The sequence below is a fragment of the Tinamus guttatus genome, unplaced genomic scaffold, assembly GCF_059628265.1.
Source record: "Tinamus guttatus ecotype Peru unplaced genomic scaffold, ASM5962826v1 Tinamus_guttatus_pri_ptg000048l, whole genome shotgun sequence".
Classification (NCBI taxonomy): Eukaryota; Metazoa; Chordata; class Aves; order Tinamiformes; family Tinamidae; genus Tinamus; species Tinamus guttatus.
This window is the reverse complement of record NW_028288582.1, coordinates 3,975,385-4,001,677: the sequence shown is the minus strand read 5'-3', so window position 1 is coordinate 4,001,677 and position 26,293 is coordinate 3,975,385. Positions and strand designations below refer to the sequence as shown.

Below are 26,293 nucleotides of genomic sequence, written 5' to 3'. Positions count from 1 at the left end.
TAAGCGAGTGAATCAAGTTCATGTGACTTTGCCGGTGACTTTTCCCCACAGTTTCACATGCGCTGAATTAAGCACAATGTAGCAATGAGCCACGAAGAATACAAATGTTTCACAACAAACTAAAGAAAGAACAAGACAATTCCCTGCTAGCAAGAAGTTAGTATTTAAACACATTTAAGTTTTCTTAAAATCGACTCTGCTGGTATTTTTACCTCAGACCCTTGCAGGCCTCCCTCTTCCTCTGCCTGCTTCACCCCGAGGCCATTCCCGAGCGCATCCCTGTCTGCTGCCCTCCCTCCCCTCCACAGCCAGAACAAAGCCGTGTACTTTGGTAAACAGCTGCGTGTTGGCTCCCTGCAACTCAGCCACTCACTGAAGTTGAGAGTTTGCACAGAAAGAAACCGCAGCACCGCGCGGGACGTGAGGAGGGAGCCTGCAGGCCGGCTTCACTCCCGGCTCAGCTGCGCGGTGAGGGGGCAGCTGGAAAAAGCAACCCCGTTTTCCCTGGGAGGGCCCATGAATATGAATACGGCCCTGTAAAAACAAGGAGGACGCAGGAAACTCACCCGCAAGCAGAGCTCTTCCCACTGCCGGTGCAAATGCTCGACCTGCTCCTTGAGCACCAGCATGTCCTCGGAGAGGATGCAGTGCGCCAGCTCCACCTTCATGGCCCGCAGCTCCTTCATGCTGTGGGCCCAGTCTGCCAGGGACTGCTCCAGCTCCTGCATGGAAACACACCCAGAAAAAGCCTTGGCTCTAAGCTCCTCTGGTTTCCAAACCGGCTTGCTAATCCCCCGCCGGCCTGTGGGGGAGGAGAGCAGGGGAATGTGCAGCCGCATGTGCAAACTCTTCAGCTCTGCTGCCTCGGGTCTCCCTGCCCAGGTCTCAGGCCAGACCTGACTCTGCAGCCACTGCAGCCCATGGCAGGACTCCAGCTGATCTGACCTCACAGACATTTCATCAGAATTCTCACACATCTGCAGCTTGCAAGCTTTTAAAGTCAGGAGCTGTGCTTTCCGGAACCATATTGAATGGTCCTCCAAAAAAAAGCAGAGCAGGCAGGGAAGCGGCGTACTCCACGGATGAGGCATTAGGTCCCATTTTACAGGGCAGTCCCTGGGAAGTGTTGCTGGCTCCTCTGACAAAAATATTCTTAAATATGATCCAGTTGGTCTTACTTTTAAAGAAAAAGTGTAAGTGCTTGTGTTGGGCAGGTGTGCTGGGTCCAAGCCCTGTGAGTATTTGCACAGTTCTTTTGATCCAATCACTTACATATATCCTAAAAAGGAATTGTTGATCTGCTTCAAGACTGGAGAAAAAAATAACTAGAAAGGTATAAATTAAATAGAATTTGGAATAAAATTTACCTGAGTTCACAAGAAATGTTCCCCACAGGCAAGCGCACATGCATTTATGCATCTTAACAAAGGTCTAATCAGAGTCCTGAATTTTACTATGCTTTGACAGCCAAGAGTAGTATCTGCACAAGCACTGTCTGACAGTGACATTTCTACAGACGAATTTTACTTGCTGGGAAGAGAGGCAGGAGCTGCACAGGGACAGGCTCTGCCATTGCAAAAGTACTTCAGGGTTACAGCCAGATTGCTGCTGTGGGAAAGGCAGCCAGCGCTCGCAAAGAAGATTTCAGACAGCTGATAATGAGTTTAAAGCCCTGGCTCATTAATAAGCTTATTTATTCCCACCACACGAGTCAAGACTTCACTTCATAAAAGGATGATGAAAGACTGACCAGTCCAGACAAAATGTCTCTATCCTGGAAAAATACTTTCCTTGCTGTTTAATTTTTATGATGTGCTATGGACTGCAGGGGCTTTTGCCACTCCCTTACTTTAATTTTCCTTCTCTCTAATTATTCTGAGGTCCCACAGGTGTGTGTGGTACTTTACAGACACATAAGGAAAATAATAAGGCCTCTCGCCAGACGAGTTCCGTGTCCAAAGCGGTTTGGGGAACAAGAAGGGAGATTCAGCCGCTAGGAGGACAGCCAATTCGAGCAGAAATCAGAGTTTTAACTTGCTGAGGGACTATAAATTTAGGCCTCAGAAAGGGAGCAGGAAAAAAACGAAACACAAACAAAAAACAACCCTAAAATAACTTTCTTGCTGCCATAATCTCCCTGATCCATGCAGATTAGTCCATCTCAATTTGCAGATTGGCAGCAATCAGGATGGAATAGGAGAAAGGGATTCAGTTCTGTTGAAGAGCAGGTAAGAAGGAAAACTGATTTCAAAGGGATTAGGTGCTGTGCAAAGAATACTTCTGTTTAAGCACAATCTGCCTGTTCAATACCTTAATGTCCTCCTTGGCATTGTAGAGTTCATCATGTTCAACTGGAAGTGGAACTTTCACTTTTGCCTTTAATTCTCTCAGTCGACTTTCCAGTTCCTTTGTTTGCTTTTCACAGCAGTCCCAGCTCTGGAAGTTACAAAAGCAAGATACGAAAGATATATCGTACTATATATACAGGTTACAAAATAGCCATACTTCAGCCTGCTGGAGTCATAGGCTCTAGTTTGTTTTTTGGTGGAAGAATTTGCACCCTACAATACTTAAGATTTGCCTTACAGAATATTTCTGCTCAAAGTGTTTATATTTTGCATACCCTTTGTCCAAACTGAGAGGCTTTTATCAATACAACTCTCAGCCCAGAATTATGTTAGCAGTATTGAATTGTAAGCCATGCATGCTGTCTGGCTGTGAAAACAGATCTCCAAAGGAAATAAGCAGGGTCTCCCCTTGTTTTCAGGTTCCCTTAACACCAAATTTTCACACCAGAGCAGCTGTGGTAGCAACAAACAGATGCCGACTTCACCGCCAGCCACCTGCCCCGTACCTGCGCGGTGGCACCGAGCGCTGTCCTGGTGGCCTCCAGCTGGAGCTGGGTGTCACTCCAGCGCTGCTGCAGCTGGCCCAGCTCCTCCTGCAGACTCGAACTCGCCTCGGGGTCGCAGCTCGTGCGCAGCTTCTCCCCGGCGTCCATCACTACTGAGTACATGGCTTGCCACCTCTGAAGGATGACTGCCTTACTCTTCAAAAGAAAGACATGCCCAGTTTTGAAGAAATCCCTACTCAGCCTTCGAAAAACTCCTGGCCTACCGCTTGGGATGAGGAGAGGACTGAACAAGTGGAATTACTACGCACTAGTTAGCTCGTTTTTGAGCAAGAATAATAAACACATCTTCTTCTATGTGCTTTTGTAATTTCAGAAAAATAAGACTCTTTCCCATCTATTGATCTCTACAATAGCTTTTCACACACTCAGATGACCCAACAAAATTGGAACAGTTACGAAAGGATGAAATTTTAGCTGCATGAGTAATTTGGGAGTAAAAATAATTATTTTAAAGTCTGGTTAGCACTCCTATTTCCCAGCACAGATAAGACAGTTTTTTGAGAGACAGCATCCTTGTTACTTGTGACACACTCCAAGTGAAGGAATCCATCAAATTTAATTTGCCTACAACATAAATCCATCCATACCATGAGCAGGCAGAATCACTGTTTCTCTTTATAAAGCAACAGCAGGAGACAAGGGCAATTTGGAGTCGGAGAAGGAAGATTTTCTCACTTTTCTCGTTAAAGAAAAGCGTAAGAAACTAATGCATAAAAACTACTGAAAGCCGCCTTTAAGCAGCAGACAAAATTGAAGATGAAGCAAACAGACCTAGTGCTAAATGCAACATTGCATTAAGCAATAATATATTTTAAAACATTTTTGCCTTAAGCAACAACTGAGTTCAATGTTTGTACCAACCTTCTCATAAAAGGGGTGCATAATTCAACTGAAAAAGAAGGCCCCTATGCTCAGTCCTGCCCCATCTATGCCTGCTTTGGGCAGGCAAGCTGCAAGCCTGGTATTAAAGCAGCTGTTGATAAATGGCACACGGACTTGGAGGATGTCTTCTGGCCACCCTCATCTATGCTGGATTTCCATGCTAATATCAATAGCTATGCTGCCATAGATTTTTTTTAATGGAGCTTACAAGGCTACTAAATGACAGTGCTTCCCAAGAACCTTCCTAGTATAATGTGTTTTTCACAATGGCACTGTTTTCTCATCTCTGCTCAAGTTTAAGAAAAAAGGTCAGTCAGCAATTGGTTTAGCACAAGAAAGCAGGTAATTTTAAAGCCTTTTTCCTTTACTGGACAAAAGAGGTTTCAATCCAAAAAATCCCATAAATTTTAGATTTATCAGGGATAAAAAAAAAAAAAAAAAAGTACCTTAAAGTCATGGATGAGATTTCTTAGCTGGTAAAGGCTACAGCAGTCCTGGCTCTTCACAGCCATGAGGAAGTTGTTTGTATCAGTAAGAAACCTGCTGAGACTCCTCAGGGAGCTCCTGAAAAGCTGCCACTGGCTCACGAGTCCATCAATATCCTTCTTCCTTTGCTGAACCATCCGGATAACGTTCTGCCACTGCTCCTTCAGCAGCGTGAGCTTGGAAATGAACTCCGTTCTGAAGATACGTCAGGTGTTGAGTGTTAGTATATCTTAAATGTCTTAGAATGTTAGTAATCTTAACTTCCAAGCTGTATTTTCCAATGATTGTGATGGATTTTCATTTGATTATAAAATTCCAGTTCAAATATCCAACTGTGTGAAAGGCCTGTGCAGTCTGTACAAGCTTAGCCCTGTTCTCTGTATTCAGTCTTTTCCAAGGTACAAGACTCGATAATGCAAGTCATTCTTGTCACAGCGTGGCAATGTACATAGCACAACAATCACTGAAGTGATATGCACTGAATATATTTTAAAATAATATGCACTAAATATATTCTCTGAAGAACAAGAAAGTCATTGCAAGTGGGACAGGACCCTCTGCTTCTGCTGCAAAATCGATCTGTGCTTTCACCAAGCCGTAAAAGGCAGCTGTGTCCTACAGTACTCAGCTATAACTGCAGAGCGAAGGACTTTTATTATTGTCAAACCTATTGGGGCAGCTCTTTATTTAAAGGGTCAACCTGGTGATGGGTTTGGGTTTGCACTCTCTTAAGAGCAAAACATTCGATACTGATTCCAAGGAACAAATCCTATCCATTGAATCAGTTATAATTTAGCAAGATCTTAGGCAGAAAATAAGTTACCTTTTTTCTGCTTCTCCGGATTCCAAGAAGAGTAGAACTTTTGCTATGATGGAGTTAAACGTTTGCTGATTTATAGAAATTTCGGTTTGCAACATCTGAAAATAGTATAACAACAATAGCTTTTTAAATTATTCATTAAACAATCTTTGCTTTGAAATCTGGTTCTGCTCTTCTAAAGTCACAGCACACACAGTTTAGATGCTGAATGCTCTATTATTTTCAAGTGCTGTTAACAAATTCTTCCTAAAAGTTTGCATACGTTTTGGATACCAGGTGGTACTTGCACATACATGGTAACTGCCCCAACAAAAGCTCTATGTTGCCTGAAGCTTGCTGGACCCATTCACAAGAAATGCAGTTTAGACAGTAACTATAAAAAGACACATAAAAGGCTAAATTGAGCCCTGCCACTCTTCATTACAATGAGCAGAAGCTTACTGTATAAATCATGACTATCATTAACACAAAGACTTAGCAGCACCCTGTGGAATTAGCAGCTATACTTTGGGTAGGCTGAAACTCCATCTACCACCTTCAAGACGAAGCCCACCCTAAATTTCAGTTCATCATGTTCAGCATTTACCACATAATTATTTTGTATGTTGGTCATTTCTCCAGCCTCCCTCCACTAGGACAAAGTTTATACTCAATTTTGCTTAGAATTGTATCCAGATGCTTCTGCTAACATGCAATGTACTCTCCTACTCTGGGTACAGTTGCACACTTGGGCACTGTAACACTCTACCCACATCTAATTTCATAAGCAATTGGATTTTCTGAAGAATTTTCCCAAGTGCCACAATGCAAGAGGATATGGCCATTCTTAAAGATAGCTTTACCTCATATACTCTCTGTTGCTCCCGCAATTCTTCAAAACGACCTGGAATATCTGCTTTTAAGGCCTCTCTCATTTTTTCTAGGAATTTCATCCAGTTTTCACACTTCTGAAAAAACTTATTTTCATCGGTTTGAGTTCTTTCAAGCTCACTGCAAAACGAAAGAAATAATCAAAACTCACTTTACTGTTGTTTTTTTTCTAGATACTTTACATACAGTCTAGCGTGATGGTTAGGAACAGTAACACAGCGGGGTTTACTAGGCACTTTCCTGCTACCTTCTTCACCTGTGAACATGAATATTTTTGCTTCAAGTGCCTTAGAATACAAATAGTCACTGAATAAAAGTTAGAAGGGCAGGAATTCTTGGAATGACCCACGAGAAAGCTGTAAACAGCTTGCAAAACTTCCTATGCTTTAACAGGGTTTTGACTTTCCTCTTAGGAAAGGAACTGGTTAGTAGTTATTTTGTTTGCATTTCTAACCTGCAGCGCTCCAGAGCTGTTGCCGTTTTCTGACTCCACTGCCGTGTCAGGCTCTGCATTTTCTTCAGAGTGAAGTCACTGAGGGGCAGCTTAATACTGGCTTCATTGAGGCTTTCTACGCTTGGTGACAGGGCAGCGAGCTCCAGCGTATGATTCTGGAAAAAAAAAAAAAAAAAAAAAAAAAAAAAAAAGAATAACTGCAAAAAGTACTGCCTTGCTTTAGTATCAAAGAAATACGAAGAGTCTTTTGTAACACTAAGGAAGCACCTGCATTTGATGTACCCAAATGCGAACAAATAACATTTATCCGAACAATATTTCTGTGTTAACTTCACAGAATACAGGAAATAAATAAATAAATAAATCCCCTATATATATGGCTCAACTTTCTGAGGTTTTAACAGAAGCTGGGTCATGCAGAATTACTGCTAACCCCACATTGAGGGCAAGAGAGCTCCTGCTCACAACACACAGGGATTCCTGGAATGCCAGCAGAAGTTCACTCCAACATGCCACTCTGGCTCTAGAACAAGGCATCTCCCCCATCAACCCCAAATCCACTTGGTTTTCCTTCCCTCCACATAGGCTATTTGGCCTGCAGGACTTATCTTGAGTTTTACAAACTTAAATCATTGCTTTTCCCATTCTACATGACATTGTAGTCACTCAGATGCGAGTGACATAACTATGAAACTTATGGCACAAAGAGATCCTTGAAGTAGAGAAGAGCTGGCATCCCACAGACACTTAAATCATGAGTGTTTATCTTTTTGTAGTTAGGAGTCTGAACATACCATGAGCAGTTCTGTGTTATCTGTTTCTCCCTCTAGAGACAGGTTATCCAGGGCATCTGCGCAATTCTTGACATGACCCTCCAGTGTTTCCAGACAGTTCTTGAAATCCTCCAGTTGTGAAAGATTGAACTAGGATGAATATTGCATATTTATATTAATCATAAACTTGTTTACTATATATATAAATATATACATACATTCGATATACACAAAGGAGCAGTTTCAATCGCTTTGTTTCTTTGGGTCAGGGAGAAGAAATAGCTCTCAAACAGAAGTATTTTTACAAGGAGAAAATGGCAAAAATTGATGCGGGGGGACGAAGAATTTTGTGCTACTACTTTAATGTTACACCAGAGAAAATATTTTACCCATATTACTCAGAAATGAAAATTTTCATGGAATGTGAAGTTTACAGGGAATATGAGAAATACGTTATCTTCAGAAAGATATCTGGCTTCCAGCAATTTAATTGTGGTGGCAAAAGGAGTCATCAATAGAGTTGGCTGAAATTTCTTGAGATGGGTTTACTTCAGAACACTTGAAACCTGACTTTTTGAAAGGAATGAAATGTTTTTGATGAGTACATTTGCTTGGAAGTCTTCTCAGAATTACCTGCTCAGAGGAAAATCAATTCCATAGCACTCCCATGAGCAGAGCATCATACGTGGAAACCTCGATCCAGGTTCCTGCTCTGCCTAAGAGGGAGGGGAATCTGATCTTCACTACATCAAATTACATCAAATGACCATCAGATTTTGGTTATTCAGGTACATTGTGTTCATTTCCATCAGAGCAAACTGAAGCCCTTATATTTGTTCCAAGGCAGAGCCAAGAAACTTTACACCAAAGCATTCACAGAGTATGAAAATGTTTCCTAACTAGTAATCATGTGAGGGCCCTGTAGTCCTTGGCAGTAATAAGTCTGCTTAGAAATGCCTATTAGAGCAACAGAATACAACAAGTAGGTGAGAAGGGCAAATCTCTTCCTTCATCAGCCCCTCTGGCTTCGTATATTATTTCTTTACATGGTGGACCACAATGTCAAACTTTATTTTATTCAAATTCAATTCCAGTTCAGCATCAGGGTCTAGTGGAGAAGCTACCTTACACTGGCAGTTAATTTACTATTCAGAAAAATACCTCAAATTCATCCAATTTCCGCTGCAGCATCTTTTCTAAATAGTTTGCTCTCTTGAGTGGCTGCAGCTTCTGCAAAAGAACGGTCTGTGCTGCGGTCCCAGCCTCCTGTTTTATCTGGTCTGCCAGCTCAGAAATCCGTGAACGGCACCCCTGCACGTTTTGAAGGCCATGCTGTAAACTCTGAAGAGGAAGGAAATAAAGAAAGAAAGAAAGAAAAGCAGCAAATGAATCAGATCTTCATTCATGTGCCACTTTCATTTAGTATCTTTTGTTGCTGTAACTAAGCCCTTTTTGTTGATCTCCTCTGGGAGCCAAGTTCAGCTGCGGTGAAAGCTTTGGTCTTCTACTCCAGTGATAATGGGAATTGCATCCAATGACTCTAGTGCTGGGAAAAGCACAGTTCAAAGTTCAATGGGACACCAGTGACTTTAAACAGCAGGATAGCACTGTTACAGAGGAGATTAGGGAGAGTAATAACAATATCTCTGTCTGCAGAATGGATTTATGCTAGCAGATGGAGAAACTGGCCCATGCTACAGATAATAAAAAGATTTTTTTTTTAATATACATATCAGTATATACATGCCAGTACTTTGGATCCCTTAGCCACTGAGGATTATGCTTTTGTTTTTATTTGTGTCCCTCTACTATAGAAATCATGCTATAAAATTAATCTCTAAAGGCAGTGAAAGAACAAAACAAGTTGTTTCCACTTCCTCAAGCAATGGCAGGATGGCATCCTGAAATACACTAACTTTGACAACCAGCATTTACTTTTGGCCAAGAAAAAGCCTTGAATTTGCCACTGAATATTGTCTCTTCTATGAGTAATGAGTAAATAAGCTTCTTATTGATAGCAAAGAAGAGTCACATTTCCCTAAAAAACAGTGCTCTTCATCCCTGACCCCGTCTTTGGAATTGATCGCACTGTAAACTGCCACTTCAGCCATTTACTGAACAACCCATTATGATATCTTACTGTGTATATTGGATTTAATCTGCACTTGTTGTGATGACAGTCCAACTCATAAACCCGTAATCTTTCCTAATATATACTACAGAAAAAGATTAGAGGCATTGAAATGCAGTTTAAAATACCCTTTTGCTTTCAAATACAACTCCCTATAACTTGTAAGCCATAGCACTGCTCCTTACTCTTCTGCCTCATTCTGCTCACTCAATAAACTGTATGTGTCCTCCCCATACACATCAAGGCATCTACAGCACTAACGGCTTCCTAGCAGTCATCCTAAGTTTAGCACTTGCAAAACTTTTTTCCTGGTCTCGTTTCCATAAAATTTGATGCCTCTTTGCTGATATATATAAATTTATGTCTCAGACATTAACATATCAGAAGAAAGTGAAAATGCTTTGCTCCAAATTTTGCTGCTGTCAATTCTTTCTGATGTGGAAAGAAATACAGGAGTTCTCTTTTCTGTAATGCAGAATTTTGCTGTTGGCCACATGCAAGACAGGGTACTTTGGATGTCTTCCAAAGTGCTGCTAAAGATTCATAAAACAGGATGAGTCATTACTCTGTCCTGAAATGAGGATTATTATATTTCTTTATTGCAGTCTGAAAAAAACAGAAGTGTCAGAACCTAATGACAGCTTTGCTGTCTGAAAGTGTCAAATGTACCTTGTGGTCTCAGCATGAGGCCTCATTTGCCAAAAGTCAGAAGTATTTTGGAATAAGCTAATGAGCTCAGAAATCTGTTAGCTCATTAGACCCGGCCAAAAAATCTACCAAAATCAAGTAACAAAGATCTAAAGAAAATGCTGTAGAAGACTTCAAGTTGGTACAGTGTTCTGTAAAAAATAGTCTTTTTTCCAGCTACTGTTCTAAGAGACTGTACTGCTTGCTCCTCCAAATACTGCCCCATAAAATAAATCATTTTCAGTTTATTGATTCTGACATAGCCCTGATTCTTTGTGTAGGGGAGAGAAGGGCCAAGAATATTGCTCCTCTCTCTCTTCTCATCCTACGGTAACTGTAGCTTAGTTTCATCTCAACATTTGGCAAAAGTATGTAAAGGAAATACAAAGTTGTTCTTCTGAATTCTTTTAAAAATAAATCCCCACTTGTACAACACAGCAAAAACATATTCATGTACCTTTACATCCTGAATCCTCTGCTTCAGTGTTTCTACCATATTATCCTCGGGCACATGAGCATCCAAGAGCTGCACACACTGCTCCTCCTGTTGTTCTAACTTGGCTGCTGCCTCTGTGCATAAAGTGTCGTAGGGCTCCCACAGCTGCAGGATCGTTTGTGCTGTCCGCAGCTGATCAGCAATGTCTTCATTTACTGAACTCCACCTGCCAACACATCAGATGATAATAAGGCCTTTTTCCTTGGAGATTCTCCTCTTGGATCAGAATATGTTTCGGTGCAAGAGAGTTTCTTTGCTTTCATGTTACAGGAAGCAGAATAATCATCAATTATACTGATGTTTTGCAAAGTGGTTGACATATCATTTTTGTGATCCATCACAAAAAGGCAGCGTCAGCTACTCGTACCTTTAGACAACTGACTAATCCCAATATAGATTTAAACGTGTGACAGACGTTCAAGTCCTGTCTCAGCAACTTTTGGGATACTTTTCACAAGTTTACCTGGCATGTGCCTTGTTGCATTTCTGTTGCATAATCTCTCTGAAGGAAGGGGAGCAGCTCTCCTTCAGACTACTGGCAGCAGCCTGGAGCTTGGCCCAACTTTCTTCACTGGTCTCTAGCTCATCCTGAAGAGACTGCAAAATGGATTACTGCGATTAGTTGTGGAGAGGGATGACCAAAGCACAGCCTCCCCTATAGCTTAGAGAGAATACAGTAACAATAATGCTATCCACATTTGCAGCACTGAATAATATGTTTGTGAAAGGTGTAACATCTGATTCTAAAAATTACAAAATTCCAAGTGAGGTAAAATGATGCAAGTTTAAAAAAAAAAATAGGTGGGCTACTTTAAACCCAGGTCATTTATTTGTTCTTTAAGAAAAAAGCTTGTTTAACAAACCTGCAACCTTGAACCAATTAACCTAATCCACTAGAAAGCAAAATTGAAGCCAAGATTTCAGGGACATTTCTATTGCTGGCAAAGCTTCACAGCTCCCAGTACAGATGATTGTAGGACCTTGCCAAGGACCATATCTGGGAACAAATACAGATTAAAAATAAAGAGGCTGTAGGAGGAAAAGGAGGAGGAAGGTGCCCAGTTTCTCCAAATTGTTACAAGCCCCCAGGTGGGGGTGGAAAGTGTTTGTGCAGACATCACTGCAGAGTTATGAATGGTGAAGGTGAATAGTGAAGTAACTTTTAGGCAAACCTGTGCATTACCTTTTCCTTTGCAAGCCGTATTTTGAGCTAAACTGCTGTCCATGTGGATTAGACATGGATGGAGCAGACCCAGTGGAGAAAGCCTGGCAGCAGAGGGCATATATCCACCTGGACTCTGCACTGCAGCGAAGCACGAGGAGCGGGTGCTTCACAGGGAGAGGCCTCCAGGCATGTGCAAAAGGCTGAATAAAATATCAAGGGACCTTTGCAGTCCAAAGCAGACACTCTCTTAGACTTGATTCTTGAACCCTGGTACACCCAAGTTGAGTTTATGTGTCAAAAAGTACAAAGTCTAAAGAGAGTCCTCTGGTGGTGATAAAAAATTAAACCAACTTTACTGGCACACAATAAAGAGGAAGTTAATTGAAAGAAAAAAATCTGTTTTTGTTTTAGTGGGTCTGGGTTTTTATTTTGAAGCCCAGAAGGAAGTATGAGATTAAGAAAACAGCTTTTAACTTTAGTAGATTTACCTGGAGAGTTTTGACCTGGTTTTTCAAAGCTTCTAGTGACAGCACAGAAGGTTTGCACTGCTCTATGCAGTACAAATATCTTGTTATCATCAGGCTGACTTCTCCATAAGCTTCATCATACAGTTTCCAATGCCGCAGGATTGCCTGCATGGAGGTCCTTAACTGCTGAATCTGCAGAGAAATCACATTTGTTATTATTTCTTGATCGATGCTGAATATAAATCATTTTAAAGTTGATTCAAAAATCTCATCTCAGTGCTCACTCCATGACAATCCACAAGAATTTCACAATTCGGAATACTTTCCTACTTTGTACAGAATCACAGATGTTTCAAAGCAAGAAGCAAGCAGTATTCCTGGTAGTAGACTACAGTATAAAAGTCTGATAGAAATAGAATTATAACCAAAGTAGAATTTTGCTGTCAGCGGAATGATGACAGAAGCCCCAAGAAAGTAAAATGTACTGAAACAAAGAACTGCTTATTCCTTGCAGCCAGAAAACAATTTGAAGTGGTGCAAAGTAGAGAACTTCAGTCTTGTCAGGAAACAGATAGTTTGATCAAGTTTCATTTTAACGAAAATTTCAACAGAAATTGTTTTGTATGGAAGATGCAACTACTACACCTGTAAGAATCATCATCCCTTTACGTCATTATGCTGTAAAAATGCAGACTAGCCAGAAATACAATCCAGGAACTTCAGGATTCTCATTTGCAATGACATAAGGGATTTCCTTACTGCTTTTCTTTGCTCCCTTCATTATTACGGCCGGTTAAACTATACTGGGGCGAGATGTCCATTTGCCACATTCTTCTGGACATTACAAAGGCAAAATTGCAGACTTGCTTCAGTGCAATTTGCCATTTTTGCCTTCTGTACCAGGGAAGTATACGAGGCATGTACTGTGCTAGATGAAACATTCATCCAGGTCAAAAATCTGTTGCCAGCCATGCCGAAACCAGAAGCTTTGAGAAGAGCATGAAAACGAGGCAAGCAAACATCTATCAAAGTGAGATGACAGGTTAGGATTCTGTTTATATATCCATGCAATGGGAGATGAGGACACTTCTCTGCCGTGGCTGCGTATCCGCACTCCAGCCACACAGGGGTGAACGGATTAATCATCCCTATTCTCATTTGAATCCTCGTTTAGGTGGGAGGAATCTTTAATTGCTGTCAGTAGCCTGCAGCTAATTACTGCCCACACAGTATGGAAAGATGTTGTGCTCATGAAATATCTCTGGGCTAGACTGGGAGTCCTGAGCTCAGTACCATCCCTGGGTCCTACCTTGCTTAGACTGTGCCCAAAGTCACAGCCAGGCTCCTATTGAGGCCAGCTGCCCCAGAGAACAAACCTGCACTCCATGTTTCATCACACATGGACACTGCTGGGTATAAGAATATCCTGCAGTTCCTAAGTTCAACAATGAAGTCATAAAAATACTAAGATTAATATGGCCCACAGCTGTAAGAAAAAAAAAAAAAAAAAAACCTATGCTGTTAAATCTGCCAATTTCAATCCCGACCTCCACACCAAAAGCAAAAATTCTCCTTTTTATCTTGCATGTACACAAAAATATCCTTGCTCTCTCTCTCAAGAAATAACCACAGCTTTTCTGCTGAAACTAGAAAAAGCAGCAGTGGCCCCATCCTGGGCAGAATATGCACGTGGAAGAGTTCAAGCAAAAGAGTTCCAGTCAGATGAATTTTTGAGGAAAAAAGGCAGATTGATAATCAAGGAAATGTTAGGCAATTTTAACTATAAATGCAATCATTGCATCACATACAATCCTCTGCAGGACATAGTTATTTATTATCATAAATTTAAATCTATAAATGTACTCATTACTATATATTATTATGTCTAAGTTAAAAATAAATTAAAAAATACCAATTGCAAGTATAAAGCAAACACAACCTACATGCAAAGTGCTGGTGACTCAGTCTGTATGGATTAGGGAACTGGTCAGGCTATCCATGAAGCAACTGGGAACTACACAGGGATTTGAATAAAGCAGAAGCAGTCTGGGGGTGTGAAGGAAGAGCAGCAGGGATATGGAAAAGCTCCAGAGAGAGCAGAGCAGAGCAGGAGCAGAGAGCTTCCAACAGTGTAACAGAGGGGAAGAGGCTGCAGCGTGACAGAAGTGGATCTAGTCGCTGCAATCAAGGCTTCCATTTTCAGCTGACAGAAAAATACCACTGCTATTTCCCTGATTTCTGAAATTGCAAATGAGGATCTGACCATTTTCCCCCTGTAATTAATATGCTTTGAGATTAACCTTCCTCCCTCTCCGCCCCCCCCCCCTTTTTTTTTCCCTTTTCTATCTTTCTCAAAATTGAAAATGGATTCATGGTTGCAACAGTACAGAATTTTAAGGAAGTTCCTAGGAGGGTTAAGATTAGGCATAAGGCATATTCTGCATCTCTGCTGCACTAGCTACAGCCATTTCTTGAAGGAGTAACGTTCCTTGAATTAGTAACACTGGTGGCAAGGATAGATACTGGAGGGACATCTTAACCCAAACAAAGCCTATACCTGGCTGGCAACGCAGTCCCTCATTTCACACAGTTCAGCTGTCCGGAGAGATGCAGCTTCGGGGGTTTGCTCTGGACCATCCTTCAAAGCCACATTCTGTGTGAGCTCATCAAGAATTTTGGATTTAGCTGCAAGTTGATTTTCCAACTCCTAAAGTAGGTGAGGGGAAAAAAAAGAGATTCAAAAATAAATAAATTATTGCAGCTGTGCAAAAATATCACTATTTTGCCTCTAGCAGACAAAGGTAACATAGGAATGGACTTCTCAGTATGAGGGTCCAACACGCTACAAACTGCCCAAAAAATTATTTTCAGCTCCTCTGATAAGCCACAGCTATTTCTACCCATGAGAGAAATACCACCAAATCAGCAGGGCTGCTGGAGAGGGTAACTTCCCTGACACAGTCAGTACGACTACAACGTGGCCTCAACGTGCTGGTGAAATCTCCATGCAGGTTTTCATAACGTGTATAAATGTTCATGCACATAGCAAACCGCGCCTTCTCTCTCTAATACTATGCTTTTTCACCATGACCTTTTCTCATCCACTTAACTGTCCCCCAAATTATCAAATTTCAACCTCAATTTTACAAAGTGAATTTTTATGAAGCATTTAGCCACCGGATTCTTAGAACTGGGCCTCGCTGTAATCAGATTATTACTTTAGGCAAAGACATTGACTGTCTTTCTTCCACCCAGGCCCCTTGATAGGTTTCATGGTTTCAGACAGACAAGTTACTTAGTGTATAACAGAGCATTCTAGGGAAAAAAGCAGCCTATGATGGGAGAAAGGCACATAACCACCATAATAAAGGAACAAATATTCCATGCTAAAAAATCATAATAATAAAAAAAGAGGAATTGCTGTACTCAATGAAAGCAGCAGGTTGTCAGAGGAACAGGCACCAGTTATTGGCTGACTGCACCTGTCCTAACTTCGACGGAGTTGGTGCCTTAAGAAACACAACAAAAGTATACCCAGATTCTTGAGACTAGTGGGGAGGGAACACATTTTAGAGCAGAATTACAGAGAGTTACTATTTTTCCAAATGGGCCTATGTAGTTTCCATGACATTATCATCAAAGAGCTCTTCACACTAATGGAATCGATGGCTCTTGCCACAGCTGTGCAGAACTGAGAGAACTATTTCTGTTGGAAAAATTTCAGAATATTACTGCTGGAAAACACTCCAAAATTCAAAGAACAGGAGATGTACCTTCAATTGGAGCAAAAAAAATATAAAATAAGAGTTTGCATCTGCCTCTTTATGACCTGAACTTTCCATGCTTTAATTAAAATGACATTGTAATATTATCCAGGAAACGGCAACTTTTCATTACTTTTTCTTTTCCTTTTTTTTTTTTTCTCCAAAAATTGGTGCAGTTTGTTAGTGTGGATTCAGCAAACCACTTACCATACTCTGGGCAGTAATATCACATACATATAATGCTTTACCTTGCAATCATCCAACGTGTTCTGTGCAGAGGTCAGACTTGCTGGGGTTTGTAAGGACCTCAGTCGATCACTCTGCGCTTCCAGCCACTTGCCTAGAGTCTGTCCTTTGTTCTCATTTTCGGTAATATCTTCCAAATCATGTTCCAGATCTTGAATCTGAAAGTTGCAGAACTATTTTAGCTCAGTTAAACTTTGAGGTGGGCAGAAGCATGGTTTTCCATTTCAACACACATTTTGAGATTACAAAGTTTTCTCTAACCAAGAATAAACGAATAAACTCATATGCAAATACTTTGAAAGGAAAAGCTAAAAAGGCTTTTCTGGTTCTTTGGTACCTGACTGCTTCCTTGGGCACTGCAGTGTGGGAGCCTGCAGCCTGGGATTTCATGGGCTACCCAGGTAAGTTCACACGGATTCACAAAACTTTGTTCTACCCAGACCCCATCAACAAAGATAACATCCTCAACTAAGAAACAAGGGACCTTGAGTCTGCTGTCTTCAAGTCTGGCCATGGGAATATCTTAAATATTACAAAGCAGTTTTTTGATAAAGATCAGAGAAGAAGGGAAAAAATAACTTTGAGTCTAGCTGAACCAACCAGCATAGCATTCATCTTTTCCATAAACACAACTGTTTTTACCTATTAAGTTTTAAATGTACCAAGTTTTGCAGTAACCCTCCATACCCTCCAACAGACTTCACCAATAGCTTCCCCTGAAGGCATGACCTCAAATTCTTCTGCTTTTATAATTTTCTCAATACAGGTCGTCTTTGCTGACACTGCATTGCCTATTTTCTTCATGTGAGGACTTTTATTGTTTCCATTTAATAGAGTTCACTGACTGTATTAAATGACTCTCAGGCTCTCCTGAAGAGCAGATATTGCCTGTTTTTCCTTCTGAGAGCTACAGGAGAGTTTACCCTCTGAAACCTTGCTGGGACTTGGATGCTGCTTGCAAATATGGAGCACTAGCATAGGTGAGATCAAAGCTGCGAGAGAGAAAGCAATGAAACACAATCAAACCTGTCTGTTCAGAGACGCCTGCAGCCTGTGCCACCGCAGGTTCATCTCACCAAGGCACTCAGCAAATTCTGTCCTTTCATACCGCTTGCTTTCCACATCACAAGTGCTCATCTGCAGCAGTGACTGGTTAACAAAATCCACCATCCACTGTTTAAAGTTCATTTCCATCATGTATTCCTGGAGGAAAACATAAACAAACAAAACATAAAACAATTAGTCTGGCAATTTTAATCTCTCTATCTATGAAGGTACAAAGCATGGCCTGAATCCTTCCTGCAGCTGAGGCAATCAGCTGCCATTCTTGGAGTTTCCATGTCTAAACAGAGAAGAAAATCTGCTGCAGCCACCCACTCTGCAGGGACATTAATCTGGTGCCCCTTTTCTAGTACATTCTCTCTCTTGCTAAAACATAATCACAGTTTTCTAGGTAATTGGATCCTGACTATTGAGCTGCAAAATTATGAGGCATTCCTCCTTGAAAGGGCATGGCCAAAGCACAGCACAGTCTGATTTCCTAAGGAAGCCCAGCCTAATACTGCATTTGCTACTCAACACATCATCTAAACTTAAGAAAGAGAAAAGAGGTTAGACAGTTAAATGCATAGAACATGAGGAAAAAGATTACAGCACAGAGCACAGTGTTGCTTATATTGCAGGGCAGGCAGTGTTTTATGTCATGGAGGTAAAATGGATTTTCATAAAGGAATATGTTCACACACCTTTGGGGTTCCCTCCCAAGTGTCAAGGAAGGATTATGACCACGCTGTTAGGTTATGTCAAACTAAGCACGTGGCAGAAGGTCTGGGCTTATAACTTCCTGTTTACCTTGTACTTCTGAAGGAGACTTCTGACCTGGGCAGCACTACTTTGTGAATTTATAGGGTCTTCGTGTCCCTGCTGTCTTTCCACATGGTCCAGCCAGGTCATTAGCTCACCAATGGCTTCCCGTGATGAAAGTTTTTCCATCTGAAGCTGGGGGTAAAGCATATAATGAATCCTCTATAATTTTGCCTGTTAGAAATATCAAGGAAGATGACATCTTTATTTTTAGAAGGTCTCAGACACTATAATTGCAATTATCTGGATATGAACTTGAAAATTAACCCTGTGCTCCAGAGTAGGATATGACTTAAATTAAAAAAAAGTTAGAGGACTCTGAAGTTTGAAATAAATTTTTTTCTAATTGTAACAAACCTTCATATAAACTTGTAAAGATGACAGACACGTGCAAAATTGCACAGGAAGAACGCTGCAATAATTAAACCACAGTACAATATTGAAGATATTCTGAAAGACAGATAGCCAATTAAGAGCTGCTTTGTGGGCCCTACACAGCAGTCAAATGAAAGCCAGCAGCAACTTTTTAAAAAGTAACTAGCTTGAACTGAGAGATGGCAGCAGGATTGTTCCTCACCTGGTGAAGCGTTTCTTGGATGGCTGGGAGCTGGGTAATCAGTTCTCCCCACTTTTGCTCAAACTTTGCCAGCGATGACCTAAGTGCTGCAGTATCAGCTTGCTTCACATGAAAGAGCTGGTTGGCAGTGCTCACCACGGATGACTTGAGGGAAGACTTTTCATCAACTTCCTTAGAGAATGTCTAAGGCGCACAGAAGAAATTTAACTGAGGATTAACAATATTTATATATCTCTTTATTTAAAGAACACAAATTATGTTTTCAAACACAGGATGAATGGTCTCAGCAAACTGATTTTAGCAGGTTTGCAAAGTTCAGAAATGCTGGACATGCTTGAGAGATCCTGGCTGGACAGCAATCATGTAATCTCACCATGAGAAAGTCACATCCTGACTTAGGCAACCTGACTGGCCCAGCAATCTGAAGGAAGGATCTGTAGTGGCCTCCCATCTTCACAATTCCCCAAAGAAATAATGGGGTGGCTTTGGGGCATACAGCGCTTTGTCACTCAGTGCTAAGTTTTGTGGGCAGTTTCCAGGTCACTGTGAGCATAAGAACCCCTTGTAAGGCTCATTTTCATTGGAAGTCGTGATGCATCATCTAAACCTGGCAGCAGAATTGACTCACAAACAAGTTGTTGATGTTATCTCTGATGGTGGGAAGATCTTGTGACACATTGAGAGACTGCTCTTTCCAAAAATTCATTCGCTGCTGAGCGGAATCCAGCCACTTCATTAATTCCTCTGAGTCTCTGTTGTAGCTGCAGAGAGCAAACAAGCACACAAACAGCCTAAGATGCATTTCTCAGCCTCTGAGTTGTCCTCTCTCAGGAACCATGAGCTATCCTGTCACCTACGCTCCTGCGTAACCCTTGCAGGAGCCCTGCCACAACATGAATTGATGGGCGACACAGCAGTTTTGCTAGAGGTTCACACAAGACTGTTCTAGCAGCTCTAGAGCTGGTCTGCCCTCTCCAAAAACATCCTTTCCATCTTCATCAAGCAGCTCCTCACATGAGCCCACATGAGTGAAAAGAGCTTTGCTGGGGGTCAAAAACCACCAGAGGAGACAGTGCATGAGGAGAATAAGGTGCAGAGAAGGGATAAATATTGAGAAATGGCCTGACTGGCATGCTATGTGTACACCAATAGTCTGATCAGGCTTGGCCTCGGACTGCCCAGAGCGGATGCTAGGATAGCTCAAGTTGGTCCATCGATGGCTGGACTGGGGGAGGCATCAAGAATGCTTGGGGCTTGCCCCTCTGCAGACCTCCAGAAAAGAGCAGGCATTTGAGGCAGCATTTCAGCCATGTCCTGAATGTTTATAATGTGGATAGCATGTTCATGCACAGATGTACCTTCCAGCTTTGCATGTGAACCAAAGCTAACTTGCATTTATAGCAGGCCAAAATGCTTAGGGCAGCATAAGCAGCCTGTCCCTTACCAGCTCCAGTTTATGAACTGCAGAAATACTGTTCCCACTAAAAATAAGTGGGAAAAATGCCTGTTACATAGTGGGAGAAGATCAGCTGAGTCATGAAGTGACTCTTTTCTACCCACCACTGCTTTTTCATTCTTAAGTGAAAGGAGCAGTTGAGTTTATTACTTTGCTATCATAGTTCACAAAATAGAAAGTCAGAAATCTATTTCTAGCCAATACCTCTAATTGCTTATTGAGTTATAACCCACCTGACCAAGAGTTTGAGTAACGTTTGAAGTCTGTGTAGTTCATGGCCAACTTTTTTGGTTAAGGACAACCACTGCTCTTCCAGCTTCCCAATCTGGCTTGTTATTTCTGGACAGCTCACAGCAGTCAGCAATTTCTTCCCTTCTTTTACCATCTGGTACAGCCTGGCATGCTTTTCATCCACATTGCTTTTGATTTGCTATCAGAATGTGGAAAGTTTACATTACAGTAACATTTTAAAAATCAAAACCACAACTATCTGAACACATATAATTTGTTCTAACATTTTAATCACAGAACTCTTATCTCAGGTATTTTATTTTCCAAACTGAACGGATCTGGTACTTCATTCCATGCGAAAGGGACATGGATGATATTTCTCAATTTCCTCTAGATAGACCAAGACATTTCTGCACAAACTTTCATGCATTAGTCAGAATGACTGTTGTCTTTTGACAGGTTCTTTCAGTGCTTGTAAGCCTCAGGTTGTGGACAGACACTAACAGATCTAGCTGCACTGTGTTGATGTATGACTGTCCCCAGGCAAAAGTTATCACCCTTCTGTTCTTAGTAGGGCTTGTGGCTCTACCCTATTTAAAGATTTTAATCACTGCAACAAACATAGCAACATTTCACTATTGTCACACTTCATCAGAAAGGTCAAAATGAGAAAGAGGAGAGAAGAAAAACCTCCAGGAATTAGATCTGTGGACAAGGTAGAAAGGAGCACCTCTGTGACATGCAAGTATCTCACTTCATTACAGGCAGAAGGGGCTTGTACAGTATTTATCATGAAGGGGGATATTTGTTTTTCAGAAACAAATCTTGTATATCTCAAGCCTCAGATAATTTTATTCTACTCTGTCCTTGAAATTGTGAAGCTCCAGTACTGGGCCTCATTTCAAGCTCTTCCAAAGCATTACTGGTTTGTTTCTGATGGATCTAGTAGAAGAGAAACAAACACAAAAATACCTGGAGAATTGCAATCCTTTCCATCAATCTTTCTTCTGTTTCTTCGACCAAACTCACAGAAGGCAACGTAGAGGCAAGTGCCTCTAACTCTTTATTGAAAGCTAGGCATTCACGATCAAATCCTATCCATTCCTAGAAAAAGGCATTGCATTATTAACATAAAATAACTCTCATGCATCTCTCTATTTTTGCTCTATCTTGGGAGACTGAAGCCTTAATGCTTATTCTAGCAACAGTAACTCATTTCAACAAAACAGAACATGAAAACAGGTGAATGACAGAAATATTAAAGGTGTGATTTCACCACAAAAAAATAATTCAGTGAACATCTTGAAGATTTCTTATTTTAAAGTGGTCTTTTCCTTTCCTCTTGGATGTTTTAAGATCAATATTTAAATTTTATTTTATTGCGGTACTGGTAGTTTTGTGCGCTAAATGGCTTTGCTGTCACTTCAGCCACTCAAAAATCACTGCAAGAAAATTAAATAAAGTCCCACTCACAACAGAAAAAATGGCCTGAAACAGCCATTTTCTAAAGTTTTCAGGTAAAATACCCAGTTTACTGACATGCACAGACAAAGTAATAGACTGTTGCCATCCAAAGGAGAGAGGTAACTACTAAGTAAAGAATCACTAGCATAGAAAGGGATCTTTCATATGCAGCTCTTCCTTTCTTGCCTCAAAGTTTTACAGGGGGTTTCTGTTGACTCATTACCTCTAACAAGCCCTCTAGGCGTATACCATAGTGGCAGGCCTTCTGCTCCAGCAATCTGACTTCATTCACCAGGTCTCTCCAGAATTTCTCTCTTTTCTGTAGGATGGAGGGAGCCACTTTCTTGGAAAACATTTGCATAAAAGCCAGGTGGGTCATGAGCTTGTGGAAAAAGCCCTAAAAATAAAAATTTTAAACTTTAGTGTACTAAAGTAAAGCCTACTTTTTGTTTTTGCCATGCACTTTACTATATTCAAGTCCTTCTAACTTGAAAACCTGGATTGCAATTTTAATAAGAATCACAATATTTTGTGTTTACTGCATATAGTTTTCCTCAGGCTTATCAAATGTAATCAATTACAAATCAGTACAAGAGGGATGTGGAGCTGCTGGAGAGAGTCCAGCGCAGGGCTACAAGGATGATCAGGGGCCTGGAACATCTGCCCTATGAGGAGAGGCTGAGGGAGCTGGGCCTGTTCAGCCTGGAGAAGAGAAGGCTGAGAGGGGACCTGAGCAGTGTCTAGAAGTACCTCAAGGGAGGCAGTGAGGAGGATGGTGCTGGCCTCTCTTCAGTGGTGGCCACTGACAGAACTAGAGGTAATGGCCACAAACTGAAGCACCAAAAGTTCCGCGTGAACTTAAGGAAAAATTTCTTAACAGTGAGGGTGACAGAGCACTGGAACAGGCTGCCCAGAGAGGTTGTGGAGTCTCCTTCTCTGGAGATCTTCAAAACCCGCTTGGATGCAGTCCTGGGCCACGTGCTCTAGGTGACCCTGCGTGTGCAGGGGGTTGGACTAGATGACCTCTAGAGGTCCCTTCCAACCTTAAGCATTCTACGAATTATCCTTTGATTTTTTTATATCATATTCTATACTCCAAGTAAAGGCAAACTAAATTATAGCAGAGCTGATCTGATTACAATGAGGGCAGAGCTGGTAAGTCTCAGTCACTCTATTGCATCTGCAGTATCCAAGTCAAGTAAAACATACTTGAAGACCCATCTTGGAAGACTATGCACCCAGGATGAGTGTGCGGAGAAGACAGAAGTGTGGCCAGTTTTAGTCTCACAAAGCTGGGGAGCCTCCTGCCTCAAACTCTGCATGACCCTGAAATGGGCTGATGCTTTTGCTTTTGATCAAGAACAAGTGGTGAGTTGGGTGCGCTGCTTTCATTTACATATTTATGAAGAAAACTATGTATATTTATAGTTCATATGAAATGCAAGGTCAGATGGAAGGAGGAGTATAACTATAAATAGGCAGTTTAGTGTGAGCTAGTTATCACCAGACAGCCATCATCCAGTTTGGTTCACTGGATGAGAGAATTGAGCCTTCACTAAGGGTACTGGCAGTTCTAAGGGATAAGATGTAGGACACAATAAGCCTTTTGAATAACTATAGGATAATAATTTAATTTAATTTATAGCTCTGCTTAGCCGTTCAGAAAAAGCCAAATCTGAACAGGAATTTTTCCCCTTTTAAGGGTATAACCCCTTATATAACAGCTAGGAAGAAATTGGGAGCAAAAAGTTGTCATGGAGAGGACCCCAAACCATCCTCCATTCAGCAAAGAGCTGCGATGGGTAAGATCCCTCCATCAGATCATGCAGGCACACAGGTCCAAAAGCCTCAACTTCCAACTGCTAGACAGCATCTTTGGGAACCTCACTGCTGATTTATCACCAAAAATAACACTGAAATGCTTTTTCCTAACACTTTGGTATGTTCTGAGGTAAATCCAAGTAGTGCTAAACAGACTGGCAAAACTGCAGCCTCTCCCCTATGCCATGAGAAAGAGTTATTCTTATGCATGACACTAGAGAGAAAGCAGACAAAATAATGCTTTGGCTTTGCTGATTTTAGCCATGCTGTGATGAGCATGCTATACCTTGTGATTTTCCAGGTGAGACTGTAAAGCTGCTCTGGTTTTTGTTAGCTGCTTTGGATCTTGTGCAATCTTCTCTCTTCCAATAGCTACCAGCTCTGCAAATCCATGAAGTAAGTCCTCATACTGGTTCTCACTGATGGAAGGAGAGTTCAGCTCCATGTACTTTGCTCTCAGAATCCCCCACATGTCATCCAGAACATCCTGGAATGAGAACACAGTTTAGTGATTTAGAAATAAAACTTACAGACCTGAGCATATGTGCCCAGAATGCAAAATAACCATCAGTCTTTTGATGTTAAATATATCTTGCTTAGAAGAAACTTTGCTGTATAAAGGTAATGGTAGCGTGTTTTTACCTCTAACTTGTAGGCTTCCTGGATTAATGTTACAGGTAACTGAAATCTTTCCCCGTGACCTCTCAGTTTTGCTACTTGGGTTTCAAGGTTTTGCAGCTCCAAAGCACAGACATCAATTTTCTGAATTAAAAACAAAAGAAACTATTAGCAGGAGATCTGTTCCATCAGACTTTATATTATCATTGGGAGCACAGCAGCTCTGGGACCTAGTTTCCACAGTGCTATTAATTCTTAAATTCACAGTAAGACTCCTGATCTCATGAACTTCTAAGCAAAAAGACACAAGACTGACAAAGCTTACTGGGCTCACACAGGCTCAGCCAGGAAGTGAATTCAGATCTTGCATCTCAGTCCAATGTCCAATGTGTATTTGTTTGCTAACTCAAGAGCAGTCATTAAAGAGAATCATAGCCTCATAAAATACCATTTTTGTCATATAGTGGAAAGAGTCGGTCACGGCTGGATTGACACAGATTCTCCCTGAAGTTAGGGACTTCTGACCAGTTTTTTTTTTTCCTCCAAAAGTCAAGTATATTACTTGACAGAAGTAATATGCAGCAATTACAGACGTAGCTTCCAGCCTTGCATTAAGTTATGCCTATAGTTGAGATAAGTCTAACAAACTGTGATCTATAATAACAATAATAAAAAAAATGGGGGTGGGGGGAAGCTCTCTTTGCTCTACCAACAGACAGTGCTGGCTGATATCTATCCCAAAGAAGAAACAAACAGTGCTGGTTGATATCTATTCTGGAGAAGAGGCACAATTTGCTCTTAACTCTGCTAGTCCTTAAGAAGGTGGAAGTTTAATTGGGTTGAGTCTCATATTATGACAAAGTGCTCATGATTGCTGAACGAGTAAATACAAATATTGCATTCCTGTTCCCACAGGGAAAAGTTAAAGTTTTCCATCCAGAAAAGCATAACATAATTTTTACTCTACTGTATTTTACAGAGTCTTTTTCCTTCCCTGCCATGATGTGGGGAGTCTTCAGTCTGAGAGGTAGTAGAGGGACTGCTTTCTCCACCTCAGCCACTCTAAGGACTGGAATTAGGCTCACCCATGGATTTGGGTTATAGTAGAAATAAGAAAGAAAGCAAACTGGGAAGGATATTGGACTCCTAATATTTAAAAATCCAAATGAGCTTTAAGCTTTAAAATATAGGAAATTTCAATAAATTAAAAACAGGAAATACCAGCTAGCACGAAGAGATTTTTTTTTTTTTTTTACTTTGAATCAAATTACCTGGAGCTGCTCAGAAACATTATGTCCATGTATTACATTCAAGCATTGTTGCAGAGTAGCTTTTTTCTCAGTTAATTGATCATACAGAAGCCTGGTTTCATTCTATAAAAGAAAAGAAATATCAGAACTATATCGCATTTCAGGAATATAGGAATAATCAGACAAAATTACATACTAAATAAAATGTTGAGTTCTCACAGCAAAACCCCCTTTTTTTCCTTTTAAAAACAAAACAAAGGCTACATATTATGGGCTCTAAGCAGTAATTCAGAAAGGGAAATTCACTAGACTGTACAGTGTAAGAAAGCAGACTACTTTGCCACAATGATCCTCTCCATAAAAATCTGTGAAACACCAAGATACAAATTTTTCTCTTCTGAAATGAGAAAATGAGCCCATTAATGGAAATGACTGGAGCTCAGTGGAGTCTGCACAAGCAAACACTGCAAGGCCAGGCCTGCCACTCACGGGAAACAACATCCCAACGCCTCAGAAACAGCATTCGGCAAAGAACCACACTGACATCACTGACTACATCCTGATGCTGAAGAGTTTGGCTGGACATAGGAAACTATTTTGAGGACCAGGCTTTTATTCCCTTGCTTCCATCCAAATATTGATCTGAGTATTTTTCAACACTAGTCAGGAGATTTAGTCCCTCACAAGAACGCACAGAGGACTTTCATTATTTCATCTGCTTTTCCAAAGAACAACAACAAAAAAAAAAATGCAATTTGCAGTGGCTTCCAATACTATGGCACAAAATCTCAGTAAATAGTAAAAGAAAATATCAAGGGCCAAATCAATCTCCAAAGCATAGTTAAGAGCAGTCCAGTG

At 41.0% G+C, this 26,293-nt stretch overlaps 1 protein-coding gene across 1 annotated transcript in view; it reads right to left on the bottom strand.

The window, feature by feature from the left end:
* Nucleotides 1–26,293, bottom strand: part of SYNE2 (spectrin repeat containing nuclear envelope protein 2) — a 161,075-nt gene that overhangs the window by 29,487 nt on the left and 105,295 nt on the right. Inside the window, exons 77-100 of the mRNA XM_088539613.1 lie at nt 25,457–25,558; nt 24,210–24,329; nt 23,854–24,054; nt 21,970–22,143; nt 21,255–21,386; nt 20,285–20,481; nt 19,224–19,356; nt 18,596–18,778; nt 18,007–18,153; nt 17,182–17,358; nt 16,158–16,313; nt 14,703–14,852; nt 12,167–12,337; nt 10,977–11,110; nt 10,475–10,679; nt 8,361–8,540; nt 7,221–7,349; nt 6,427–6,581; nt 5,945–6,092; nt 5,106–5,200; nt 4,243–4,477; nt 2,855–3,049; nt 2,311–2,436; nt 567–722 (exon numbers count right to left, since the gene is read on the bottom strand). Of these exons, the coding sequence (XP_088395739.1) occupies nt 567–722; nt 2,311–2,436; nt 2,855–3,049; nt 4,243–4,477; nt 5,106–5,200; nt 5,945–6,092; nt 6,427–6,581; nt 7,221–7,349; nt 8,361–8,540; nt 10,475–10,679; nt 10,977–11,110; nt 12,167–12,337; nt 14,703–14,852; nt 16,158–16,313; nt 17,182–17,358; nt 18,007–18,153; nt 18,596–18,778; nt 19,224–19,356; nt 20,285–20,481; nt 21,255–21,386; nt 21,970–22,143; nt 23,854–24,054; nt 24,210–24,329; nt 25,457–25,558 (3,801 nt within the window). The remainder of the gene's footprint in view (nt 1–566; nt 723–2,310; nt 2,437–2,854; nt 3,050–4,242; nt 4,478–5,105; nt 5,201–5,944; nt 6,093–6,426; nt 6,582–7,220; nt 7,350–8,360; nt 8,541–10,474; nt 10,680–10,976; nt 11,111–12,166; nt 12,338–14,702; nt 14,853–16,157; nt 16,314–17,181; nt 17,359–18,006; nt 18,154–18,595; nt 18,779–19,223; nt 19,357–20,284; nt 20,482–21,254; nt 21,387–21,969; nt 22,144–23,853; nt 24,055–24,209; nt 24,330–25,456; nt 25,559–26,293) is intronic.